This window comes from Stegostoma tigrinum, chromosome 16, assembly GCF_030684315.1.
Source record: "Stegostoma tigrinum isolate sSteTig4 chromosome 16, sSteTig4.hap1, whole genome shotgun sequence".
Classification (NCBI taxonomy): domain Eukaryota; kingdom Metazoa; phylum Chordata; class Chondrichthyes; order Orectolobiformes; family Stegostomatidae; genus Stegostoma; species Stegostoma tigrinum.
This window is the reverse complement of record NC_081369.1, coordinates 10,623,790-10,648,589: the sequence shown is the minus strand read 5'-3', so window position 1 is coordinate 10,648,589 and position 24,800 is coordinate 10,623,790. Positions and strand designations below refer to the sequence as shown.

At 42.0% G+C, this 24,800-nt stretch overlaps 2 protein-coding genes across 2 annotated transcripts in view; one reads left to right on the top strand and one right to left on the bottom strand.

Annotated features, from left to right (window-relative positions):
* The window catches only part of LOC125459916 (diacylglycerol O-acyltransferase 1-like), a 128,357-nt gene extending 112,813 nt beyond the window's left edge, over positions 1 to 15,544 (bottom strand). Inside the window, exons 1-2 of the mRNA XM_059651601.1 lie at positions 14,328 to 15,544; positions 7,422 to 7,509 (exon numbers count right to left, since the gene is read on the bottom strand). Of these exons, the coding sequence (XP_059507584.1) occupies positions 7,422 to 7,509; positions 14,328 to 14,476 (237 nt within the window). The 5' untranslated portion in view covers positions 14,477 to 15,544. The remainder of the gene's footprint in view (positions 1 to 7,421; positions 7,510 to 14,327) is intronic.
* Positions 14,309 to 23,940, top strand: gins3 (GINS complex subunit 3). The gene is made up of 3 exons (XM_048546645.2): positions 14,309 to 15,156; positions 19,511 to 19,744; positions 22,169 to 23,940. The coding sequence occupies exons 1-3, from the start codon at positions 14,986 to 14,988 to the stop codon at positions 22,397 to 22,399; spliced, it is 636 nt and encodes a 211-aa protein (XP_048402602.1). The 5' UTR covers positions 14,309 to 14,985; the 3' UTR covers positions 22,400 to 23,940.
* Positions 23,941 to 24,800: the final 860 nt, after the last annotated feature.

The window sequence follows — 24,800 nt, the reverse complement described above, 5'->3', positions numbered from 1 at the left end:
TGGAGAAACTAAACGCAGACTGGGTCAACGCTTTGCAGAACACCTCCAGTCCATGTGCCATCATAAGCCCAACTTCCCGTAGCCAGTCACTTTAATACAGCATCTTGCACACATGCCCACTGCCCACTTGAGCAGGGGTTCAATATTGAGCTCAACACCTTCAAACTGTGAATCCATTCCTTCCCTTTCTTTTAGCCTTGCTTTATACGTTCTCTGTCACCCTCTCTCCCCTTCTCCCACCCAGATGGGGCTGTCTGTTCTTTTAAGTCTGGCTGTTAGACACACTATTGTTCTACCATTCTCACATTCTGACCTATCAACATCTTTTCTTCCTCTGCACTCCAAACCCTCCCCTCCCACTACTGCATAAATGTTGCCTACTCCAAACTTCACTTTAGCTCTGAAGAGTAAAGGGCTCAAAACATTAGCTTGCTTTCTCTTCATGAATGCTGCCACCCACTGATCTCCAGCATTTTTTTTTGTTCTCAGTTCAGACTCCAGCATCTGCAGTAATTTGTCCTATGAGGTCTGAACACTCCCTTATATAGATTTAAGGCTTCCTCGTTTTTATACTCTATTCCTTTGAATTAAAAGTTAACAGTCCACTTGCCTTCTTTATTATTCACTGCTTTTTGTAATATAAATGATTTGGAATGAGAATATAGGAGGAATGATTAGTACATTTGCAGATGACACCAAGCTCAGTGGTGCAGTGGACATGAAGAAAGTTATCTCATAGCACAATGGGATCTTAAATCAGATGGGCTCAGAAGTGGCAGACGGAATTTAATTTAGATAAACGTGAGGTGCTGCATTTTGGTAGGGCAAATCAGGGCAGGACTAGTACACTTAATTACAGAGGCCTCGGGAGTGTTGGGGTGCAGGTTCATATTTCCGTGAAAGGGGAGTCACAGGTAGATAGGGTGGTGAAGGTGGCGTTTGGTATGCTTGTCTTTTTTGGTCAGTGCATTGAGTCCAGGAGTTGGGAGGTCATGTTGCAGCTGTACAGGACATTGCTTACGCTACTTTAGGAATACCGCATTCAATTCTGGTCTCCCTGCTATAAGAAAGATGTTTTTAACCTTGAAAGCGTGCAGAAAAGATTTACAAGATGTTCTTGGGTTTGAAGAGTTTGAGCTATAGGGAGAAGCTGAATAGGCTGGGGCTATTTTCCCTGGAGCGTCATAGGCTGAGGGGTGACCTTCTGGAAGTTTATAAAATCATGAGGGGTGTGAATAAGGTGAATAGCCAAGGTCTTTTCCCCAGTGTAGGGGAGTCCAAAACTAGAGGTCATAGGCTTAAGATGAGAGGGAAAAGATAGAAAAGGGACCTAAGCAGCAACTTTTTCCACAGAGGGTGGTGCGTATATGGAATGAGTTGCCAGAGAAAGCTGGTGGAGGCTGGTACAATTACAACATTAAAAGGCATCTGGTTGGATACAAGAATGGAAAGGGTCAAGAGAGAGATATTTGCCAAATATGACTAGAATAATTTGGGGTATCTGGTCAGCACGGATGAGTTGAACTGATGGGTCTGTTTCTGTGCTGTACAACTGTGACTGAGCCTGTATATAGTTTTGTAATTTAAGAATGAGGACCCCCGCCAGATCCTTCTGCGCTGAAGCTTTCCGCAGTTTTTCTGTTTAACTGATATTCAGCTCCTCTATCCTTAATTTCATAACCTCACATTTCCCACATTATATCCATCTGCCAATATTTACCCCACTCACTTAACCAGAATATATTCCTCAGTAGACTTTTGGGGTCATACTATTTACTTTTCAACCGACTTATGTGTCATCTGCAAACTTGGTGATAGTACATTTATTTCCTTTGTCCAAACCATAAACATATATTGTGAATAATTTTGTCCCCTGCACTAGTGCTGTGGCACTCAACTAGTCGCAAGTCTCCATCCTGAAAATGACCTTCTATTGCTCTATTTGCTAGCTAAGCTTCTACTAATGCTAATATGTTAATCACCAAACGCATGGGCTCATATCTAATTAAGTAGCCTGATGTGTGGCAAATTATCAAACACCTTTTGGATATCAAACATATTACATCTACTAGTTTCCCTTTATCTATCCTGCTTGTCACCTTCTAAAAAGAACTGTAATAAATTTGTAAAGGCTGTGTCTTTTTATTTTTCCTGCATGTCTAATTTCAGACTGAAATGAGAATAGTTTTACAAACCAAGGGCTTTAGGAAGATTGCTATATATTTTGAAAACAAGTATCCTGACATTCCTAGCAAGTATCATTTACACAGCTATTTGTTCAAGTCATGATTAAGGTGTGTGAGCAGACAGACTGGAACCAAGGGGTTGTGTACAGATAGAGCTTTGGTTCGTATGTGTAGATGACTAGTCTGTAGGTTTATGACCTGATTGATGACCAAAACCTTCTGCTTGTTAACAGCTGTGAAAGCTGAGAGACTGGTCATTGGGTAGATACCTCAGTGAGGTATAAAAGGCATGATTCCCCTTGATGAAGCCATGCCAAGTCCATTTCATTACATTTGTATTTCTATATGTGCTACTATTACATTTTCTCAAAGATAGATGTTAAGTTAATTGGTCTATGGATACCTGCTTTTTGTCTCTCCCTTTTTGAATAAGGGTATTACACTGACAGTTTGGCAACCGTCTAAGACTTTTCCAGCATCTAAGGATTTTTGGAAAATTACTAATCGTGCATCCAGCATCTCTGTAGCTACCTCCTTTAAAATCCTACAATGCACCACTTCAGGACCAAGGAATTTATTGGCCTGTCACCCCATTAATTTGTATGGTCCCTTTTCACTAATGTTAATTACTGTGTCCATTTTTCTCCCACACCTTAGGTCTCCAAAAATAAGGAATGATAAATGTCCTCTGCTGTGAAGATTATGCAAAGAATTTATTCAACTACTCTATTGTTTCCTCATTCCCCATTATTATTTCTCCGGCTCTTTCTTTGAGTGGCCTATGTTCACACTGACCTTACTCTTCCTTTCAATAAACTTAAAAGGATCTCTTCCTGTCTGAGGGCAAACTAGCAGGTAATAGAACAGAGTTTATATTCTGCATCTTTATTTTCTGGTCACCTTTTGTTGGTTTTGAAAATTTCCCAATCCTCTGACTTTCCACTAACTTTTGCCACATTGTATTATTTTCTTTTGCTTGACACTTTCCTTAATTTCTCTGGTTAACTAGAGTCGGTTTGTCCCCTTCCTAGAATCTTCGTTCTTTACCAAGTGGTTTTCTTGCTGTGAGTCACGAACAATTTTCTCAAGTATCTGCCATGGTTCTTCATCTGTTGTCTTTTTTCTAAATTCCTTTCCCAATCCACTCCAGCCAGCTCTGCCCTCATCCCTACGTAAGTAATCCTATTTAAGATGAGCACACTCGTTTCTGACTCAAGCATCTCACTCTCAAACTAAGTGGTAAAATTTATCATGTTATGGTCACTAGTCCCGAGGGATTTTTTTAATATTTTGAGATCATTAATGAAACCTGCTGCATTACATATTGATGGATTCAAAAACAGCCTGACTCCTGATATCTACTTCCGCCCAATCCTCATGAATATTAAAGTAGCACCCAAAGTTAATGTACAGTCGGTTCTGCTATAACATGTTGTGGTAATACAAATTGGCTATAACGTGACTGACAAATAGGGAATGCTTGATTTGGCTATAACGCGATTCCATCAGTGTCTGGAGGAGTATACACTGGCATCACGTAATCATTTCGCAAATTTTGTTGCGAAGAGCTGTGATTTGAAGAAGTGAGAGTGAGGATGTTGAACAGCTGCTTGAGTCCCACTGTGAAGATCTGTCTACAGCTGATCTACAACAATTTGTCGCTGCGAGGGAAGTGGAAGCTGGAGATGAAGATGAAGTAGTCCAGGATGCAGCCTCATGAGACCTTTTCACTTCTGTTTTGTCTGCTTTCCTGAGAGAAACAGACAAGCAGTTGCAGCTCTTTGAGGACAATGATTACAATGCAGAACAGAGCAGGGTAGCAGTTCATGGAATATCTTATACGGCACCCTACAAACAGCTTTCTCATGTAAGAAGAAAAAGGGCAAAGTAGAAAAACTGGACTTTTTTTTAAGCCAACCGCCAAGAAACAGTCAGAGGACGACGAACCACAGCCATCCACTTTTGGATTAACTACTTTTCGCCCGAACCCTGCGACCACAACCTCAGCTGAAAGTGACAGTGGCAATAATGATACTGACAAACCTCAGCCCCTGCATTAACAACAGAGCAACCTCAAAACCTCCTCCTCCATCAAGCCATCTTGACATTTTTGAAGGTAAGGTGTTAAATTTACTTTTATGTCATTATTAGATGTGAATCAAACATTTATTCAAACTGTGCTATCCTTTGAGTTAGGCATTTAAGTGATTTTTGAACGATATTGAGTGATTTTTTTTGGTGGTCTGCCCCAATCCGTATAGTGCAATTTTCTATAGTACAATGCTGCACAGAAATGCAATTATTGCATTATAGCAGAACGGACTGTACTGCCTTTTTACATACCCTGATTATCTTATTTATTCCTTGTCCTATAGGGAAGCTACTGTGAGAGGCTCAACAGACTACAGTACTCCTACTAGCGTCTTCTTTCCCTTGTTATTTCTCACCTCCACCCATACACATTCTATGTCACTGAATCTTAGAATAAATTCGAATAAAAAATTCTCTCTCTCCTCAGTGATTGCATATTAATCTATAAGAGGCGGAAAGTCTTTCACTTAGATTAAATTGATTGACAACTACAGGGAGTCTTGAAGGCTGTATGAGTGCAATCAACAATTCCCGCACCTGGGGTAATTCAGTACTGATGGGAAAACTCAATGGCCTCTATCCCAGAGGGCTTGATTTGTCATAAAATGAATGTATCATATAGTTCTGGCATACAGGGCATCAGTGGCACTTATGATGTACTTCTGATGCTTCTGAAGACCACAGCAAATACATGGAAGAAGCCAAAATTGAAGAAGTTCAAAGTCATAATGACTTCAATGGCGACAGATAGAAAAGATAACCATTGCTACAAGGTGCAAGATCTTCAGTAATGAAGATGCTGATGTCTGTTTTCGTTTGCCTTGGAGACACAATCGCCTGCAGCATTATGTATTGATTATTTCCAGAGGGTTGTCTACATAAAACAAGGAACTGTGTAAAAGATATATTTCCAGCATCCTTCCCGCACCGTTTTGTTCCTATATTTCACCCTCTTGATACCTGAGAATGTTGCTCGGCTGAAGATTGTGCCTCCAATGCCAGGTGCAGTTTTCCATGTGGTCAGCTGACTGCCCAACTGTCCTTGGCAGCCTAGCCTGTTTTTCTGAAACTGGGATGCTACATGCTGATAGCCTCCCTGCACCGCAATGATGTGCTTGCTGCCTGATCTCCACCTATCTGTGTAGGCCTAATGGCATGCATTTGTAACTAAATGAGTATCTTTCTGTACTTTGGAAAATGTTAACGAGAGTAAATTCCCTGGGGCTACCATGACTGAATCCATTCTGTCCACCCACCTCCCTTAACATTTTCTTTCTCAGTTTTGAGTGTAGTCCTTGCATTTCATTAAATACGAAGTCCACTTTAACAAGCTCTTAATAAGCTTTCCAAGCAAATGGGGATTTTGGCAGGTTCACTGTCCTGCCCTCCCCGAAAAAGATGAGACCAAATGCTCCTGAGATGCTGCTTGGCCTGCTGTGTTCATCCAGCCTCACATTTTATTAACTGGGAAGCCTGTATACTGGCCCAATGTTGATATTTTTCAAGCCTGGTCAGTCTCTATGACATCCCTGGCAGAACTTGAACTCTCAGTCCCAAGGATTCTGAAAAGGGATGTAAATGGGTTAAGTCAGTGGGTAGCAATGGAACAGGGTGGGGCATAGTATGAAGAAATACAAGATTATTTACTTTGAAAGGAACAGCAGAAGTAGAAAATCTTTTTACAATCTTTCAAAATCTAAAATATTGGTGTTCAGATTGCAGAGAATGATACTATTGAATGACTACTCCTGTACACCTTTGCAAATATGTTTCACTGAAAGAGACTGAATTTCAGCCAAATTTTCTACTTCAGTTTCTCAAAACGGCATTTCAATCCACAAAATGACCTTTTTACCAGGATGTAGAACACGGATTTAATAAACCGGAGGCAAAAGTGAAAACTGTCCACATTTTTCTTAAATTCATATGCAAGTAGTGGCAAAATATCCAACACTCTAATTATTTGGCTGTCGCAGTTCAAATGGTGTTAAATGAGATAATCAAAAAATAATCTGCTCTCTGTGACACTCCATGATACGATATCCCTAAGTCAGCAGTGCATCACATTGACAAATGAAAGTGCAGTTAAGTTTTAGATGATGGAATTTAAATTCACTAAAAAAAAATCACAAATTAAGAGACTACTGATAAATGTGAAACTATTGCAAATTGTTGGGAAAATACCATCAGGCTCACTAATGTCCTCCAAGGAAGGAAATCTGCCATCCTCACATGGTCTGGCCTACATGTGGCTCCAGGCCACAGCAATATGGTTGACTTTCAACTGCCCTATGAAATGACCTAGCAAGCCATTCAGTCCAAGGGCAGTTAGAGATGGGAAATTCATTCGAGCCACTCAGCAATGCTCATGTCACGAGTGAATAAAAAAGTCCTGAAGTAATCTGTCGACAGATAAGTGAAGATTCATATCCTCAGCATCATCCTGTAAATCTTCTTTTCATCCTTTCCAAGGTCTTGATATCTTTCCACAAAATAAGGAATCCAGAGTTAGACAGAATGCTTTAGCTGAGGCATAATGAACTACAACAAATTCAATGTTGTTATTATCTATGCCTCTGTGGATAAATCTAAGAATCCTGTATTCAGTCATATCAATAAAAAAACCTTACAGAATAAAATGTTGAGGTTGAATTTCTATTTATACCTATATATTATATATTGCACAAATTCTACATAATTTGCAGAAAAATACAATGATCCAATGTTCAGTAATTTTCCATCATTGGCCAAAGTTTCATGCTTCAGGTACTGTGTGTTTGGAAATGCACAGATTAGGTATTACACATAAACCAGTGTTCCTCAGACAGCAAGTGGTATGGCCACATGAAGTTTCAAAAAAATGTCATGCCAGAAAAAACTCAGTAGTTTATGTAAACCATTAACATCAATTTATATGTTACTTTTTATGAGCTGATATTGCATCAAAATTATCATCACACAAAAGAAAGATCAGAAAGTGCAGAAACACACAAAGCATAAAACAGCTGGATACAGCGCATGTGATTGACGACTATTAAAAGAATATTAATTGGTGAATATTATAAACCTATGTTGTAGAGTTATACAGTCATACAGCACTTAAACAGTCTGCTGTTCTTTCTCAGATCGGAGAATGACACCTACCAATACAACTACAGCCCAATTCAAAATCCCACGATAGTTGAGAAATCCACTGGAAGAGCTAAATAACGATTCTCGACTTTTATGGCAACTGGAAGAAAACAAAAAGTTCAGAAATCATTCTAACTGAAATGGCATGAATAGCAGTATCTTAATGCATTACATATGCTATCTTTCCCTGGTAGTCAATTGTGATGATCAGTAAATTCCACATATACGTCACCATATTTCCTTCAGCATAAACATCATGTACAGCATTACACATGGGGAAAAACAGGCAACTTATTACTTTTCAGCCCTACAGTATGGGATTTCAGAACAGGGAACAGTAGACTTAGGTAAAAGCTAACTCTATTTTGGCACTTGGGGTACACCACTACAAACATTCCACCAAACCAAAACCATTAGTCACACCCTTAGGAAATTTCACATCCATGTTGCCACTGTCCCTTTGGTACACAGCTATAAACTTATTTGCAGTACACAGCACTGTATCAAAACCTTTTAGAAGTCCACATAACGAACAAGTTGGATAAAAATGATTTTTGCATTTCTGTAGAAGGTTCCCAAACCGATACGTCAGCTTTCCTGTTCCTCTGATGCTGCCTGGCCTACTGTATTCCTCCAGCTCCACAGTGTTATTTCTGACTCCACCATCTGCAGTTCTTATTATCGCTGAGTGAGTTATAGTCCCACTGTGAAGCCTCTTCTAAGGATGCCCACCTTAAAGAGATTATCCTTTTCCCTCCATGCATGTTTTCCTTCATTAACATGTATTTGTCCATGTGACTACAAATTTTGTTCCAAATTAGGCAAGATATGTAGCCATTGGACAGAATGCTGGAAAGATTCATGAGACTGGTTCCAGAGATGAAAAAAACTTTAATTATAAAGACAAAGATAGACTAGAGAAGTTGGAACTGTTTTTCTTAGAAATGGCTAACAGAAGATTTGAAATGTTCCTACTTGTGGTCGGATCAAGAATAATGGAACAGATATAAAGTAGTTGGTGAAAGAAGCAAAATAAACACAAGGAATAACTTTTCCACAGCAAGCTGTTAAGATTTCGGCATGCTAAATCATGATATTCAAAAGGGAACTCTACTATTGTCAGAAAAGGATTAATGCTTCTTCCCAAGGGCAAGCCAATGTAGATTGATGATTGGTCTAAATGGAAAGATGGTGGCCTAATAGCATTAGGTGAATTTCTCATTTAGACAACTCGCGCAGGCATAATGGGCCCAAAGGCCTCCTCCTGCACTGCAACAATTCCTCGTTTGATTTGCAGTTGTTAGGCAGGGAATGCAAGGATTTTAATTTGCTGGTTATTGTACTGGGGTTAAAAACAACTCCTCTTAACTACTAGAGATAATGGGAACTGCAGATGCTGGAGATTCCAAGATAATAAAATGTGAGGCTGGATGAACACAGCAGGCCAAGCAGCATCTCAGGAGCACAAAAGCTGACGTTTCGGGCCTAGACCCTTCATCAGAGAGGGGGATGGGGGGAGGGAACTGGAATAAATAGGGAGAGAGGGGGAGGCGGACCGAAGATGGAGAGTAAAGAAGATAGGTGGAGAGGGTGTAGGTGGGGAGGTAGGGAGGGGATAGGTCAGTCCAGAGAAGACGGACAGGTCAAGGAGGTGGGATGAGGTTAGTAGGTAGCTGGGGGTGCGGCTTGGGGTGGGAGGAAGGGATGGGTGAGAGGAAGAACCGGTTAGGGAGGCAGAGACAGGTTGGACTGGTTTTGGGATGCAGTGGGTGGGGGGGAAGAGCTGGGCTGGTTGTGTGGTGCAGTGGGGGGAGGGGATGCACTGGGCTGGTTTAGGGATGCAGTAGGGGAAGGGGAGATTTTGAAACTGGTGAAGTCCACATTGATACCATATGGCTGCAGGGTTCCCAGGCGGAATATGAGTTGCTGTTCCTGCAACCTTCGGGTGGCATCATTGTGGCAGTGCAGGAGGCCCATGATGGACATGTCATCAAGAGAATGGGAGGGGGAGTGGAAATGGTTTGCGACTGGGAGGTGCAATTGTTTGTTGCGAACTGAGCGGAGGTGTTCTGCAAAGCGGTCCCCAAGCCTCCGCTTGGTTTCCCCAATGTAGAGGAAGCCGCACCGGGTACAGTGGATGCAGTATACCACATTGGCAGATGTGCAGGTGAACCTCTGCTTAATGTGGAATGTCATCTTGGGGCCTGGGATGGGGGTGAGGGAGGAGGTGTGGGGACAAGTGTAGCATTTTCTGCGGTTGCAGGGGAAGGTGCCGGGTGTGGTGGGGTTGGAGGGCAGTGTGGAGCGAACAAGGTAGTCACGGAGAGAGTGGTCTCTCCGGAAAGCAGACAGGGGAGGGGATGGAAAAATGTCTTGGGTGGTGGGGTCGGATTGTAAATGGCGGAAGTGTCGGAGGATAATGCGTTGTATCCGGAGGTTGGTAGGGTGGTGTGTGAGAACGAGGGGGATCCTCTTGGGGCGGTTGTGGCGGGGGCGGGGTGTGAGGGATGTGTCGCGGGAAATGCGGGAGACGCGGTCAAGGGCGTTCTCAATCACCGTGGGGGGAAAGTTGCGGTCCTTAAAGAACTTGGACATCTGGGATGTGCGGGAGTGGAATGTCTTATCGTGGGAGCAGATGCGGCGGAGGCGGAGGAATTGGGAATAGGGGATGGAATTTTTGCAGGAGGGTGGGTGGGAGGAGGTGTATTCTAGGTAGCTGTGGGAGTCGGTGGGCTTGAAATGGACATCAGTTACAAGCTGGTTGCCTGAGATGGAGACTGAGAGGTCCAGGAAGGTGAGGGATGTGCTGGAGATGGCCCAGGTGAACTGAAGGTTGGGGTGGAAGGTGTTGGTGAAGTGGATGAACTGTTCGAGCTCCTCTGGGGAGCAAGAGGCAGCGCCGATACAGTCATCAATGTACCGGAGGAAGAGGTGGGGTTTGGGGCCTGTGTAGGTGCGGAAGAGGGACTGTTCCACGTAACCTACAAAGAGGCAGGCATAGCTGGGGCCCATGCGGGTGCCCATGGCCACCCCCTTAGTCTGTAGGAAGTGGGAGGAGTCAAAAGAGAAGTTGTTGAGTGTGAGGACGAGTTCAGCTAGGCGGATGAGTGTGTCGGTGGAGGGGGCCTGGTCGGGCCTGCGGGACAGGAAGAAGCGGAGGGCCTTGAGGCCATCTCCATGCGGAATGCAGGTGTACAGGGACTGGACGTCCATGGTGAATATGAGGTGTTGGGGGCCAGGGAATTGGAAGTCCTGGAGGAGGTGGAGGGCGTGGGTGGTGTCACGGACATAGGTGGGGAGTTCCTGGACCAAAGGGGAGAAAATGGAGTCCAGATAGGTGGAGATGAGTTCGGTGGGGCAGGAGCAGGCTGAAACGATGGGTCGACCAGGGCAGGCAGGTTTGTGGATTTTGGGAAGGAGATAGAAACGGGCCGTGCGGGGTTGGGGAACAATGAGGTTGGAGGCTGTGGGTGGGAGGTCCCCTGAGGTGATGAGGTCATGAATGGTGTTGGAGACGATGGTTTGGTGCTCGGGTGTGGGGTCATGATCGAGGAGGCGGTAGGAGGTGGTGTCGGAGAGTTGGCGTCTGGCCTCGGCGATGTAGAGGTCAGTGCGCCATACTACCACTGCGCCACCCTTGTCTGCGGGTTTGATGGTGAGGTTGGGGTTGGAGCGGAGGGAGCGGAGAGCTGCCCGTTCTGCGGGGGAGAGGTTGGAGTGGGTGAGAGGGGTGGAGAGGTTGAGGCGGTTGATGTCTCGACGGCAGTTGGAGATGAAGAGGTCGAGGGAGGGTAGGAGGCCTGGGGGTGGTGTCCAGGAGGAGGACTTGTGTTGGAAGCGGGTGAAGGGGTCAGTGGAAGGAGGGTTGGGTTCCCGGTTGAAGAAGTAGGCATGCAGGCGAAGACGGCGGAAAAACTGCTCTATGTCCGACCGTGACTGGTATTCGTTGATGTGTGGTTGTAGGGGGACAAAGGTGAGCCCCTTGCTCAGGACTGACCGTTCGTCCTCAGTCAGTGGGGTGGAACACCTCCGCTCAGTTCGCAACAAACAACTGCACCTCCCAGTCGCAAACCATTTCCACTCCCCCTCCCATTCTCTTGATGACATGTCCATCATGGGCCTCCTGCACTGCCACAATGATGCCACCCGAAGGTTGCAGGAACAGCAACTCATATTCCGCCTGGGAACCCTGCAGCCATATGGTATCAATGTGGACTTCACCAGTTTCAAAATCTCCCCTTCCCCTACTGCATCCCTAAACCAGCCCAGTGCATCCCCTCCCCCCACTGCACCACACAACCAGCCCAGCTCTTCCCCCCCACCCACTGCATCCCAAAACCAGTCCAACCTGTCTCTGCCTCCCTAACCGGTTCTTCCTCTCACCCATCCCTTCCTCCCACCCCAAGCCGCACCCCCAGCTACCTACTAACCTCATCCCACCTCCTTGACCTGTCCGTCTTCTCTGGACTGACCTATCCCCTCCCTACCTCCCCACCTACACCCTCTCCACCTATCTTCTTTACTCTCCATCTTCGGTCCGCCTCCCCCTCTCTCCCTATTTATTCCAGTTCCCTCCCCCCATCCCCCTCTCTGATGAAGGGTCTAGGCCCGAAACGTCAGCTTTTGTGCTCCTGAGATGCTGCTTGGCCTGCTGTGTTCACCTCTTAACTACTAGATTCAATGAGAGCTCAGGTCAGAGTTTCTTTTCTAAAACAGGAATATAAATGCAAGTTTTAGTTTTTTTTGTTGTTGATGATCAAAAGGTTTGGAAATCTTCAGCATTTATAGACATTGTAGACACTAAACCTGTATTACTTTACCATTAATGGGGCATGCCACAGTTGGACAGTGCAGTAACACTTTTTTAAAAATTCCTGAGCATATATATCAGGCATAATATGGAAAAATAATATTTTCATTTGAATAACACTGGGAAATAGCTCTACAAATGTAGGTAAAAGACTGTAGCAAAACAAACTCCTAAATATTTCACTTGTGATTTTTGCTGCAGTTGCTATAACTGAGCAGTTGTACATTAATAGTGAAATCATAGAATGCCAACAGTGTGGAAACAGGCCATTCAGTCCAACAAGCCCACACCGACCCTCTGAAGAGCATTCCACCCAGACCCATTCCCCACGCTTTCCCTGTAACCCTGCATTTCCCATGGCTAATCCACCCAATCTACACACACCAAAGACACTATGGGGCAATTTAGCATGGCAAATCCCCCCAACCTGCACATTTTTGGACTGTGGTAGCAAACTGGGAAACCCACCGGAAACCCACACAGACACAGGGAGAAGCCCAAGGGTGGAATCGAACCCAGGTCCCTGGTGCTGAAGGACAGCAGTGCTAACCAATGAGCCACCATGCCAATATTCAGGACACATACAGTGCAGGGGGCCATTTTCCATATGCTAAATCTTTGTTATATTTCATCTCACATCAGTCCTTTTTGTTCATTACCCTGTAAACTTCACATTCTCAAGTACTTGTCAAGGGTCCTTTAAAAATCACCTTCCACCACCTCTTTAATAAGTATTCCAGATCCTGATCATGCGAATAGTGTACAATTTAAAAATAATATAAAACATGGAGCCATTGTGAAGTGTGAGGAGAACTTCAATAGAATAGACTTCAAGAGGGCAGGCAGCACAATGGACAAATGGAAGATTTAGTTTAATGCAGAGAAGTGTTGAATATATTTCGATAGGAAGAGCAAGGAGAGACAATGTAAAAAAATACAATTCTAAAGGAGGTATAGCATATAGAGATCCAGAAACAGGTATCTATGCATCACCGAACATGGCAAGGACAGTTGAGCAGCCAGTTAATACAACAGTATCCTGGATTCCTAAACAAAAATGTATTGAGTACAAAAAGCAAGGAAGTTATAAAAAACCTTTATAAAACATTAGATTACCTTCAGTGTGGAAACAGGCCCTTCAACCTAACAAGTCCACACCACCCCTTAAAGCATCCCACCCAAACCCATCCCCATTTCCCCTATAACCCACATACCCCTGAACTTACTCTGATGAAGGGTCTAGGCCCGAAACGTCAGCTTTTGTGCTCCTGAGATGCTGCTTGGCCTGCTGTGTTCATCCAGCCTCACATTTTATTACCCCTGAACTTAGATGCTATTCTGCCCAAATCTAACAATCATACTTTAAGAAGGATGCAAAAGCATCATGAGTGGGTGCAGAAGGGATTAACAAAAATGATTCTGGCCATGAGGAACTTCAGTTCTGTGGATTTTGTCCTCTTCAGTGAAGATTAGGAGACTTTAAAGACAAGTGGTCAAAATCATGAAGGATCTGAACAGGTTAGCAGAATGAAACTCTTCTCACTGACACAAGAAGAATCAGCGAAAACTAAATTTAGTGCGATTGGCAAAAGTGGAAAGGGTGACTTGAAAATGTTTGCATGTAGGGAAATGGGGATCTGGAATACATAACATGACAATATTGTGGAAGTCAGATTCTATTTAAAGCCTCAAAAAGAGAACTGTATAATTATATAGAACAAATAAAAACATGCAAGGTTACAGGGAAGGGCGAGATTGTGGAACTTGGTGAAGTACGTTTGCTGAGGCCACAGATCGAATAGCCTCCTTCGGCTGTAACTATCTCATGGATTCTCCAGAAATAATGGTAACTGCAGATGCTGGAGAATCCAAGATAACGAAGTGTGAAGCTGGATGAACACAGCGGGCCAAGCAGCATCTCAGGAGCACAAAAGCTGACGTTTCGGGCCTAGACCCTTCATCAGCGCTCTGATGCTGCTTGGCCCGCTGTGTTCATCCAGCTTCACACTTTGTTGTCATGGATTCTCCAACTGGGCTGAGTGAACGCGATGACTATGCGCAAGCGCAACAGAGAATTGCCGAGAGTCACCTTGTCCTCAAACACTCACCACATTTTCCGGCGCATCTCCTCCACCAGGTCCTCGTAGAACTTGGACCTCTCGATGTTTCGCGACTTAATATGTATGTTAGAAAATCGAGGATTACTCTTCCTTCTCAACTTTGGTGAGGTGTCACGGACCTCCGAGTGGCTCGCCATTCTTGCGTCTTTCAACTCCGACCCTCACCCGCCCGTCCGCTGTGGTGTCCCCCCTCGTACCGCCAAGCGCTAGCCCAACCTTCCGCGCGCGCCCTTTCCCCCCTCAACTCTTCAAAATCTAACCGACCACCTGCCGCGCGCTGGAACTGGAAGGCACGTGGGTTCGACGCCATCGCCACAATCCCTGCCTCTCCGTTTCATCAGAAGTATATTTGTGTCTGTGTTGAAGATGGTGACGGTATATTAAATAACGGTCACCGAGATTTGTTTTCGCGGACGCTGTGAGTTTATCACGCCTTTCGCCAGTACGTGTAATAAAAGAGTACTATTTTAATAAGGCCGGGCAAATCGATTAACGCCCACCCATTACGTAGTTGTGCGAGGTCTCTACGTTCGGTCGGCTTCTGCTTAGCGGGCGGGGCGGGAGATTTGAACTGGAGGCCCATTTCCGGCGGCACGAGCCTGCCGCCCCTCCTCCTATGTAACGAACTAGTTTAGCGGCCTCCTTAATGCCGCGCGCCGATTCGTACTTGCCGGTGCCTCCGGGAGGCTTGGAGGAAAACTTCTTCAGCCTGGATGACATCCTGATGACCCAGGAGAAGATTCCATGTCGGACTGTGATGTTGCTGCCGCGCCTGGGCTTTCTAGACAAGAGCAACGAGGCCGATCTCATCCCCGAGGTAAGCGAGTGGGGTGACCGCTGTCAGGCGCGTGCCGAGCGGCAAGGAGAAGAGATCGCTTCAGTGTTTCTGGGCACTTTCAGTAGATTTGTCCACAAAACTGAAGAATAGTGGCGGTTTGACAGAAATGTTTTAACTGCAGCACCACAAGAGTGGAGCAGAAACGGCTCTGAACGTTCAGTGGCCTCTGACCCTGATTTTGTATAATCCGGGAGTTAAAATGTTTACAGTCACGACGTTTGACAAATACTAAAAATGATAAGAAATCCTTTCTGCCTAAAGGCCAGTCAATGTAGATTGACGATTGATTTGTACGTTTCGTAATAGGCGTTTTCAATTCCCGGCTGATCAGAGTTCCATCAATCCAGAGCCACTGATCTTACCTTGTTCAATCCAATAGTACATGGGGCATGAGACCAGAGTACCGCCAACAATGCTGTACTCTAGTCAGGCTGGGAAAGGGGAGGCATTGAGATATCAAGAATGAAAGCTGAAGATCCGTGTCTGTCAGATACATTGTCACATATCCTGTAAACTGTGCTGGGAAAAATTTGGGCATAAACCAAATATTGGACAGAATTGAACTTTGTAAAGAACGAATGGATGAGCAGCATTTGGACGCAGACGAATGAATTGTGGAAGATTTTCTCTCAGTAATAGTGGTATTTTCTCTGTGACTCGACAATGTCTAGTGTAAGAGAACAAGGTGCAGAGCTGGATGAACACAGCAGGCCAAGCAGCATCAGCGGAGCAGGAAAGCTGACGTTTCGGGCCTGTACCTTAAGGGCTTCTGCTCGTCTGATGCTGTTTGACCTGCTGCGTTCATCCACCTTGTTATCTCAGATTCTGCAGTTCCTGCTATCTCTGAAACTATGTCCACTGTAATGTCGCTATGCATATCCAAGAACCGACTAATTTGGAATCCGAGTAAAGAAAGGACAACGAGGATTCACTTGCAAAAGACGCTTAATTTGCTTTCAAACAGTATTTTTCAAGATAAATTCGCGAGCGTTGGCAAGTCTTTTTTTGTACAGTTGTCCACACATTTTTCGTGGCCTTTTACTACGGGAACTGTGGTAATTGAAAATCTAAAATCACACGGTGCCCTCTAAAGGGTTTCTGTCTCTTAGACTGATTAAAAGATATCTGACAGTGTAGAGTATAAACCAGCCAAGTCTGACAGAATTCGACGGAAACTCCTATTCAGAAAATGAAATTGCCAAAAACACTTGCATTGATATAGTATACTTAATAATCTCTGGCCATCTGAAAGCGTTAAGCAGCTATTGAAGTTGGTCACTATGTAAGAAACGTGACAGGCAATTAGTACACAGCAAGCTCCCACAAAAATTTGTGATAACTAGGTAAACTGATTTTTTTTGTTGTCGGTTATGGGATGAATGTTTGCCATGACAGCACGGATAATTTTTCTGCTATAATAAAGCAAAGAATTTTGGATGCTGGAAATATGAAATAACGTCAAATTACTGGAGAAACTCGGCATACATGATAGCATCTGTAGAGAGAAAGCCAAAATAACATTTCAAGTCCAGTGATGCTCCTTCAGAAGAAGGATCAATGGACTTGAAAAATCAACTCTCTTTTCTCTCTTTGCATGCTGCCAGACCTGCTGAGTTTCTCCAACAATTTCTATTTTTGTTTCATAATTTCCCTGCTGCTTGAAATAGAGTCAAGGAAGCTTTTGCATCCACGTGAGAGGCCTAGCAAGGTCTCTCCACTAATAGTACTGCACTGGAGTGTTCGCCTTTATCTTTGTGCTTAAACCCTGGAGCGGGACTTGATTGCTGCAACCTTCTGACTGTTTCATGGCTCGTTATAAGTTTAATTCTTTTTCAGTGCAAAGCATGCCACACATAATGAATACAGTTCAGAAGGAAAGGAACATGGGATAATCAGAGAGCAATACAATAAGGATTTTTAGAAATGTCTTCAACAGTAATTAAAATCTGAAGGAACAAAACTCCTCACTTTTAGAAATGAATTTTTGTGTCAGAAGTTGTTTTATAGTAATCAAGATTTGTCTCTTTCTGTTTATAAAGTGTAAATAACTTGAGCATTCTGTGGTTTCTTTGCAAAGGTTATGTATGCAGTGCTTTTTTTTTGCTAGACTTTGACATCTATTAGTGCCATATTTATATTTGGGGTCAAATCTGCACTATTGCATGGTAGTAAGGTAAGTGACAATAGTTAGTATAAAAATGCATGACAAAATGATAAACAACTATTGCAGAAATCTTGATGCCGATGTTGTTTAGTACATATGACATCCTAAATAAATTTCAGTGTTGGCAAAGTCTATGTACTCAATTGTTTGTAAGAACCTAATGTGACTTCAGCCCTATCTTTAAATTCTCTACTTCTAAAAATCTGAGGCACCTGCATTCCTCCATTCTAGCTTCTTGTGTAGCTCTGATTTTTTTTTTTAATCATTCTAACTTTGGTAGCTCTGCGTTAAGCTGCAAAGGCCCTAAGATCTGATGTTCTCTCCCTAAACCACTCCAGCTCACTACTACGTTTTCTCTTTTAAGCCACTCTGAAATTCTGTCCCTTTTGACCAAGTTCTAGGTCATCTGCTCTAATTCTTCCCCCACCACCCTGTCTCAAATTTTGTTTAATAGTGCTCCTGTGATGCATTTTGGATGCTTCGCTAAGGTCAAGGCAATTTTTAAACTCCTAAGTTGTTAATTTTATAATTATCTTCCACCTGAAACATTATTTACCAATGAGGTTTGTGAGAACTTGAGATCTGAGCCACCTGCACGCTGTTTCATGTGTCCTAAACTGCAAGTCATATAACCATTCACTTCCAGTTAATAAAACTGACATCTGCATCTTGCTGTCATCACTGTTGTCTGATTGACTTCCATTCAAAGAACCAACGTATTTTTGTCTTACCTTTCATATCCTCTGGATATCGTAAAGTGCTTCACTGTCAATTAATGACTTTGTACATGTGGTTACGTGTGTAAATTGACCTTCATGGTTGCATCCTTCTGAACAGATTGTCAAAGTCTTGCTTTAACATCTCACCTAGAAGCTTGTATCTGTAATACAGCACCAGTCAACGTTGTGCACTCAAACCTTTAGAATGTAGGAACAGACATAATAAGTTCAGCCCATCGAGTCTGCCCTGCCATTCAATACAATCATGTCTGATCAAACATTTCAATACCCTTTTACTCACTTGATCCCCATAAGAGTGCCACTGACAATCGGTGATCTAGCAATCCCTATCTTAAACAGACTCAAAAGACTAAGCTTCCACAGCCCTCTGGTAGAAAATTCCAAAAGTTCACAATGCTGTAAATAAAACAAAATTCCTCATCTTGCACCCAAATGGCATTCTCTTAAACCTACTGACTGAGATAAGAACATTGCCATGAAAGTGTGATCACGTTTGTCCTTTTTCACAAATCCTTTTGTGACATTTGCACTCCCCTCCAGAGGACTGTGGGAGTCTTTGTTATTTTACTTTTTTTATTATTCACGGTCTCTTTATCCACTGCTAAATTAGATCTTTCAGTAGTTTGAGCGCTATAGTGACATGAATTGGAGATCTGCGTTAATTTCTGTCTGATATAATGGTTTTTTTTATTTTGCTATCAGAATCGCTGAATCCAAAGGTACCAAAATGGTTTAAGTGGTCTGTTAACACAATTCTGACCGGACAAACTGGGTTGCTGTATATGCCGATATTCATTATGAATGGCTTTATTTGTAAATTTTTTCATAGGCTATGAAGTGCTTTGGGATTTTCTTAAAAAGCGTGAAAGGTGTTCTGTAAATCTGCGCCAACAGTGATTTGGTTGGTAGCATTTTTGTCTTTGAATCCCAAGATATTGAGTTTGCCTCATTTCAGAGCTCGAGCACAAAAATCAACACTGACGACCTAGTCAAAGGTGCAAATGATTTGCTGTCAAGTTACTGTTGTTTCTATGAGATGTTTAATGGACAAAGAGCATTGGATTATCCCTTAAATCTTGGCCAATATTTATGCTTTGAGTGGTAATACAGGAAACAGATTATCTGCTTATAATCAAGTTATTATTTTAATGTTTGTTCTTTGTAAATTAGTTTTTGCATTTCCTACATCTGGCAGTGACTACAACTCAAAAGTAATTGCTTCCAAAGCACTGAGTGACATCCTGTGGTTATGAAAAATGCTATGTCGGTGCGAGTTTTTATTTCCTGATTTTTCATTTGGTTTTAACAAACGATGAGAAATAAAGACTCCTACCTTGCCAGGAATTGCCAGCTGCTTCATTTCTTTTGAGTAGCTTTTGTGGTTTATTGTGAGCTGAAATTCTTACTTAATTTTTTTTGTTCCAAATAGGGTACAAAGATGGAGCTGCCTGTTTGGATGGCCAAAGGGCTGTGTGACCCTAAACGTCGCATTATCTCTGCTGATACACCAAAAGTGTATCAAGGTGGCTGGCGGACAATTTTCAGTGCTGATGCAAAGGTCGTGGACCTGCACAAATTGGGGCCTTATTATTATGGTTTTGGAACACAGCTGTTACATTTTAATAGTCCAGAGAACACTGAAATTGCTCAGACCATCTTACAGGTGAATGTCCTATTCTACTGCTTTCAAGGGCCGTATTTTTTCATTGACAGCTATTTCAGTAAAAACAAAATAATGCTGCTATAGGAACTTGACTGAAGTTGCAAATTGCTGGAAATATTCAACAGATAAGGTAGCATCTTTTGGGGAAAATTAATTTTTTCAGGTTGATGATCTTGCTTGAGAATTAGCAAAAGCTTTGAGCTTTTAATGCATTCATACAATGTGTACATCTCTGACTAGGCCACCATTTATTGCCCATCTTTACATGCTCTTGGGACGATGATGGTTTAAGTATTGATCTGGTGACAGTGAAAGAATTTTTAAGTATAATTCCAAGTTGCAATGATGGTTGGTTTGGGGAACCTGAGCATGCATCAGGTGACTTTACTCAGTCTCTATAGGTGTGAAGCTGGAAAAGGATAGCAGGTCAGACAGCATCAGAACACAGGAAAGTCAACGATCAGCCTCCCTGGTAGAGGGGAGTTGCTGCCAAAGAAGATTTCGTGAGTGCTGCATGGCAGCTGCTGTCAAAAACAATGAATCTACAAGGAAGAAGGGAATGACAATGGTAAAGAAACAAAAGATGAATATGGATAAAATGGAAATTGCAATAACAGAAGTATTACCAGCCCATTTGGTGTCCTGAAAAATGGGAACAGTAATCACTTGTTTCATTAATACCCTTTTGCTGCCACCATCATCCCTTTTGTCTTTGATTCTATCCTGCTTTCCACCTGATCATAGATCTTACCTTTTTTTGTTTATAATCATCCCCACTCACATTTCCCTGCCTGCTTAAAATTATTTCATTTCAAATCTTTGCAAGTTCTGACAAAGGTTATCAACTTGAAGTGGTATTCCTATCTTGCAGAGTTTTATCAGCACTTCCTGTAAACTTTATTTGAACTGAAGTGTTTTGAATAAGATTGATATATTCTATTGATGTAACTTTGTAAGGATTCAAATATGGGCTGTGATCTCTCTTTGCATGAATTCTTAATCATTTCCTGTATTAATGGAAGAAATAAACAAAAAACGTTGCTTTCCTAGCATTTTATCACAGCTGTTAATGACCATAGATAGCAAGAACTGCAGATGCAGGAGTCAGAGCAACACAGTGTAGAGCTGGAGGAACACAGCAGACCATGCAGCATCAGAGGAGCAAGAAAGTTTATGTTTTGGGTCAGGACTGTCCTTCAGAAAAGGGGTTGGGACTCTTCTGCTAATGACCCATTGTGCTCATGTACAATACAATATTTTGAGGAGCAGTTAATTATTCTGTGACATCAAGAGATACTTTGACACGTGAATGTCTGGGCTGTTGGTCATTCAATTCAACCTGTTATTCTAGACACTAAGAAAATACATTGCTCTTCAGGCAGCACAGAAATCTGGTAAGGTACAACTGAGTTGCTAGAACAGACAGGAAAATGGTTTAACATATCGTCTTGATGGCACATTTGACATGGCAGTGTTTCCTCAGAACTGCTGTGTTGTCAGTCTAGATTAAAGGCGTAAGTCCTGAAGGAATCTTGAACTGCAGCCTTCTGACTTTGTATAGTGAGCAATATCAATTTGACACGCCACACTTTAATGTGCATGTATCTGCCATGATAATATCAGCATCTGAATTCATATGTATCCAGTATCCTAAAAGTTGCAGTTACTATTTTAAAAAAAGACATGAAGAAGAGTCTACCATTCCAAAAGGCAGTGACACTAGGTAGTCCCTAAACTCTGTCTATATTGCTCTGAAACAGGTAAAAGAGGTAAGGACTTTGCTGCCTTGAATAAATATTTCTGCAGCTTCCCTGCTCCTTTGCAGTCCATGGTAAGGAAGGAGTAGGCATGTGTGAAATGTTTTTCTCATAGTAATAGTGATGTTTGTTTATGACTTCCCAAAATATTATTTTTTGGGACTAGATGTTCCTGCTGTCATTTCATTGCCAAATTATAGTGTGATCTTGTTCTGATCAGTTATAAGAGTACTATATGGTCTGTAGTTCTAGCAGTGTATAATTCATGTTGGAAGGCAATCAATTAATGATATAATCACTACTTAGTTGTGTTGGAGCAAAACTCTTTCTTTATTAAAATCATTTTACTGGTTCCACTTAGCAGCAGTCTCTTTAGCTGGACGCTCACTGAGTTATAGCAAGCAAATCTTGTGACCAAAGCTACAGCACAGTCTTCTGATGATGATAATAGGATAATTCATCCAGCAAAATGAATTTGATTGCTGTATAATTATATAATACAAATCAAAAGGAAAGAAGTCATCACAGGCATTTATTGAGTGTAATCTGATTGGGAATATTGCACAATCACTTTCATTCTAGTCACGATTTGTGCGGTCAGTAAATGTAGCTGGTTACACATACTATATCTCTATTGTCCTTTTGACTAAATTTATTCTTGGCACAGACATTTGTGACTCGCTTTCGCTGGATCATGGATTCTTCCCAGAATGCATACAATGAGGACACATCATCACTTGTGGCTCACCTGGACGAGCTAGAGCGAGAACTGTTCCGGGCTGGTCAAAAAGGGTTGAATGAGTTTCAGAAGTGGGAGAAGGGGCAGGCCGAGCAGATCACCACCTCCAACCTGGTTCAGAGTTATGGCAAACGGAAGTTTGCAGATATGGAAGCCTGAAGTGGAATTGTAGCCAGAGAAATGCTAAGGGAGATTGTTACTATCAGAGATTCCTCACCAATATATAAATGAGTTTCTTCTAAGTTGAAACTAATTCTGCGGAGATTACAACTGAGTAATTAAAACAGTGCAATCATATTGAGTCAAAATTCAACTAGTGCCACAACTCAGTTACTGGGAAGCAGAATTTCTCTTTTGGATTTATTCTGCTGGAATCCTGCATGCCATATACATTAACAAAGCTATTTGCAAAGGCTTTCTGCAGACCAACTTTTTGTTCACTAAGCATATTTGGATCTTCAGGGTTTAAGTCAGTTTCAGTCATTGAGAGTTGCAACTGTCTTTGCTTTGAACCTTCCTGATATTCAGTATGGGATCCCTGCAGCACTTAACTGTCAATTCCATTCTGTTTTAAACTATCTGTTGAGCAGTCCAGCAAAACAGACTGGCTGAAGACTAGACTCTTAAGATTATTTTTAATTCTCTGTTTTCTTTCTAAAATTATATGTCTGTCCTTCTGAAAGAATGAAAAGCTTTCCTTGTGTAGAATGATGCATGATAACCACATGTCTTGTACTTTTTGTTGAGATTTCTTTTTCAAAACTTCATATTGTGCATTTGTTTCTCTGATTTTTTTTTGCTAACCACGTGACAAGGTGATAGATCCTTAGGTCCTTAGTATCACATTTCATTTCCAAGGTTCACTGGTGTATGAATTTTACTAGTGTTCCCCAGTACTTGTTTCATTTGTATTTGATCATTCCTCATTTGGGGAATAGACTGTTCAATGGTATGGTGTCACTGCTGGCTCCAGTGAAGTTTTGTTGTTATGCAAAAGCATTTGGTTATTGATGTGCTTCCCTGTACTTCACAGAAAAGTATCCTTTCTGTCATCATTGGTCCCTTGACTTTTTGATAGCTCATGCCAGAGCTAGTATCCAAGCTGCAGAATACTTGTGCACGGCAATTTAAAATACCTTGCTTTGGAAGATTGTAGTATACGTCCTTTTACTAATGAGGGCAGTAGAGGTGCGGCTCAATGCAGTTGAGTCAGGTGCTGCTAATGTTAACAATGTTGGTCACTGAGGTGTACATTCTAGATTAACATTAACATTAATACAAAATTCTTTGCGGATGTAAACTGGCAAGTTCCACGGACAGATACAATGCACTGATGGGTTTGCGTCACAAGAAAAGGGCAGGAAAGCTGTATGACCTAAGCACCTTAACTTGATCAAAATTAACTTCTTTCAGATTGGCCCTCATACCCACTTCAATGTTTCTGATGACTTGAGGAAGCAAGCCTGAACCGTATTTTAAAAACTTACATTTGAACTGATTTTGTGGACCTCTGTCTAAATATGTCACGCTCTTAATGTTGTATTTATTGGCTGGAGGACCCTGGAATTGTTACCATGCTATCTGACAACGTACTTTTTTAAACTTAAGTTTTTAACATGTTATCTATTTAATGCTTACTAAATCTACTTGATAAACCATTTCTGTATCTTTCTTTATTAAAAAAAAATTTGTGAATATTTTATTGATTGTCACTTGGATTTTCAAATATATTTATTTATTTACACTGATTTTAGAACACAATCTCAACTCCAATGGGTTCATTGTGCCTGTATCAGCTCTTTAAAATTAATTAATCCTACTTCAGTCCACTTCCCCCACAATCTTGCACATTTTTTCACCTCAAATGTGTATCCAATTTTTTTTTAATCATATCATTGAGTGTTTCCACCACCTTTCAGGTCTTTGGATGGGAGTAATTTTTTAAAATGTCTTCATATTTCTACACTAGTTCTTTTGTTACAAAACGCTGCATCTGACTTTTACTAGCATCTTGTGTATCTGTGGTTTTATGTACAAAATACTCCAGGGATAGAATACTACTTAAGATATTAGTTCTTTACTGTGGGAATGTGCGCTTAAAGCAAGGAAATAAAAATTTTCTTTGGGGTAGCAATGATTGTGACCTTGGGTAATTTTTTTTAAGTGATGGAACGATGGCAGAAAAACACTTCAAATTATAATCTTGCTGAGAAACCACACCAACCATGGTATGATGGAGAGGAAGCATGTATGTACTGCTTTAAAGGATCTTCAAAGATTGGATCAAGGCCTGTTGTTGAGGCACCATTTTAAAAAAAACTATCCTCCGCATTCAATTCTTTGTAATCAAATCGGTAGTTCCGGCAAATTGGCTAGAATTAGCAGAATCAAAACATTTTGGTGGTTTACAAGAATTTCTTTGGATTTACATAACCAGAAAGTATTGATAAACTTTTCTCGTCACTTTTCTCTTTAAAGGTGGTGGCAGCTGTGGTGGTGATCTAAATTCGAGTTATGAAAGGTTTTAATAGAGCAAATGCAGAAAGTTTAACCTTATGGG

What these genes read in the sequence shown, in the direction of transcription:
- gins3 (XM_048546645.2), top strand. Translation starts at nt 14,986, where the DNA reads ATGCCGCGCGCCGATTCGTACTTGCCGGTGCCTCCGGGAGGCTTGGAG. An exon ending in AGGCCGATCTCATCCCCGAG is followed by an intron (nt 15,157 to 19,510) that starts GTAAGCGAGTGG and finishes TGTTCCAAATAG; the next exon opens with GGTACAAAGATGGAGCTGCC. An exon ending in TTGCTCAGACCATCTTACAG is followed by an intron (nt 19,745 to 22,168) that starts GTGAATGTCCTA and finishes TTCTTGGCACAG; the next exon opens with ACATTTGTGACTCGCTTTCG.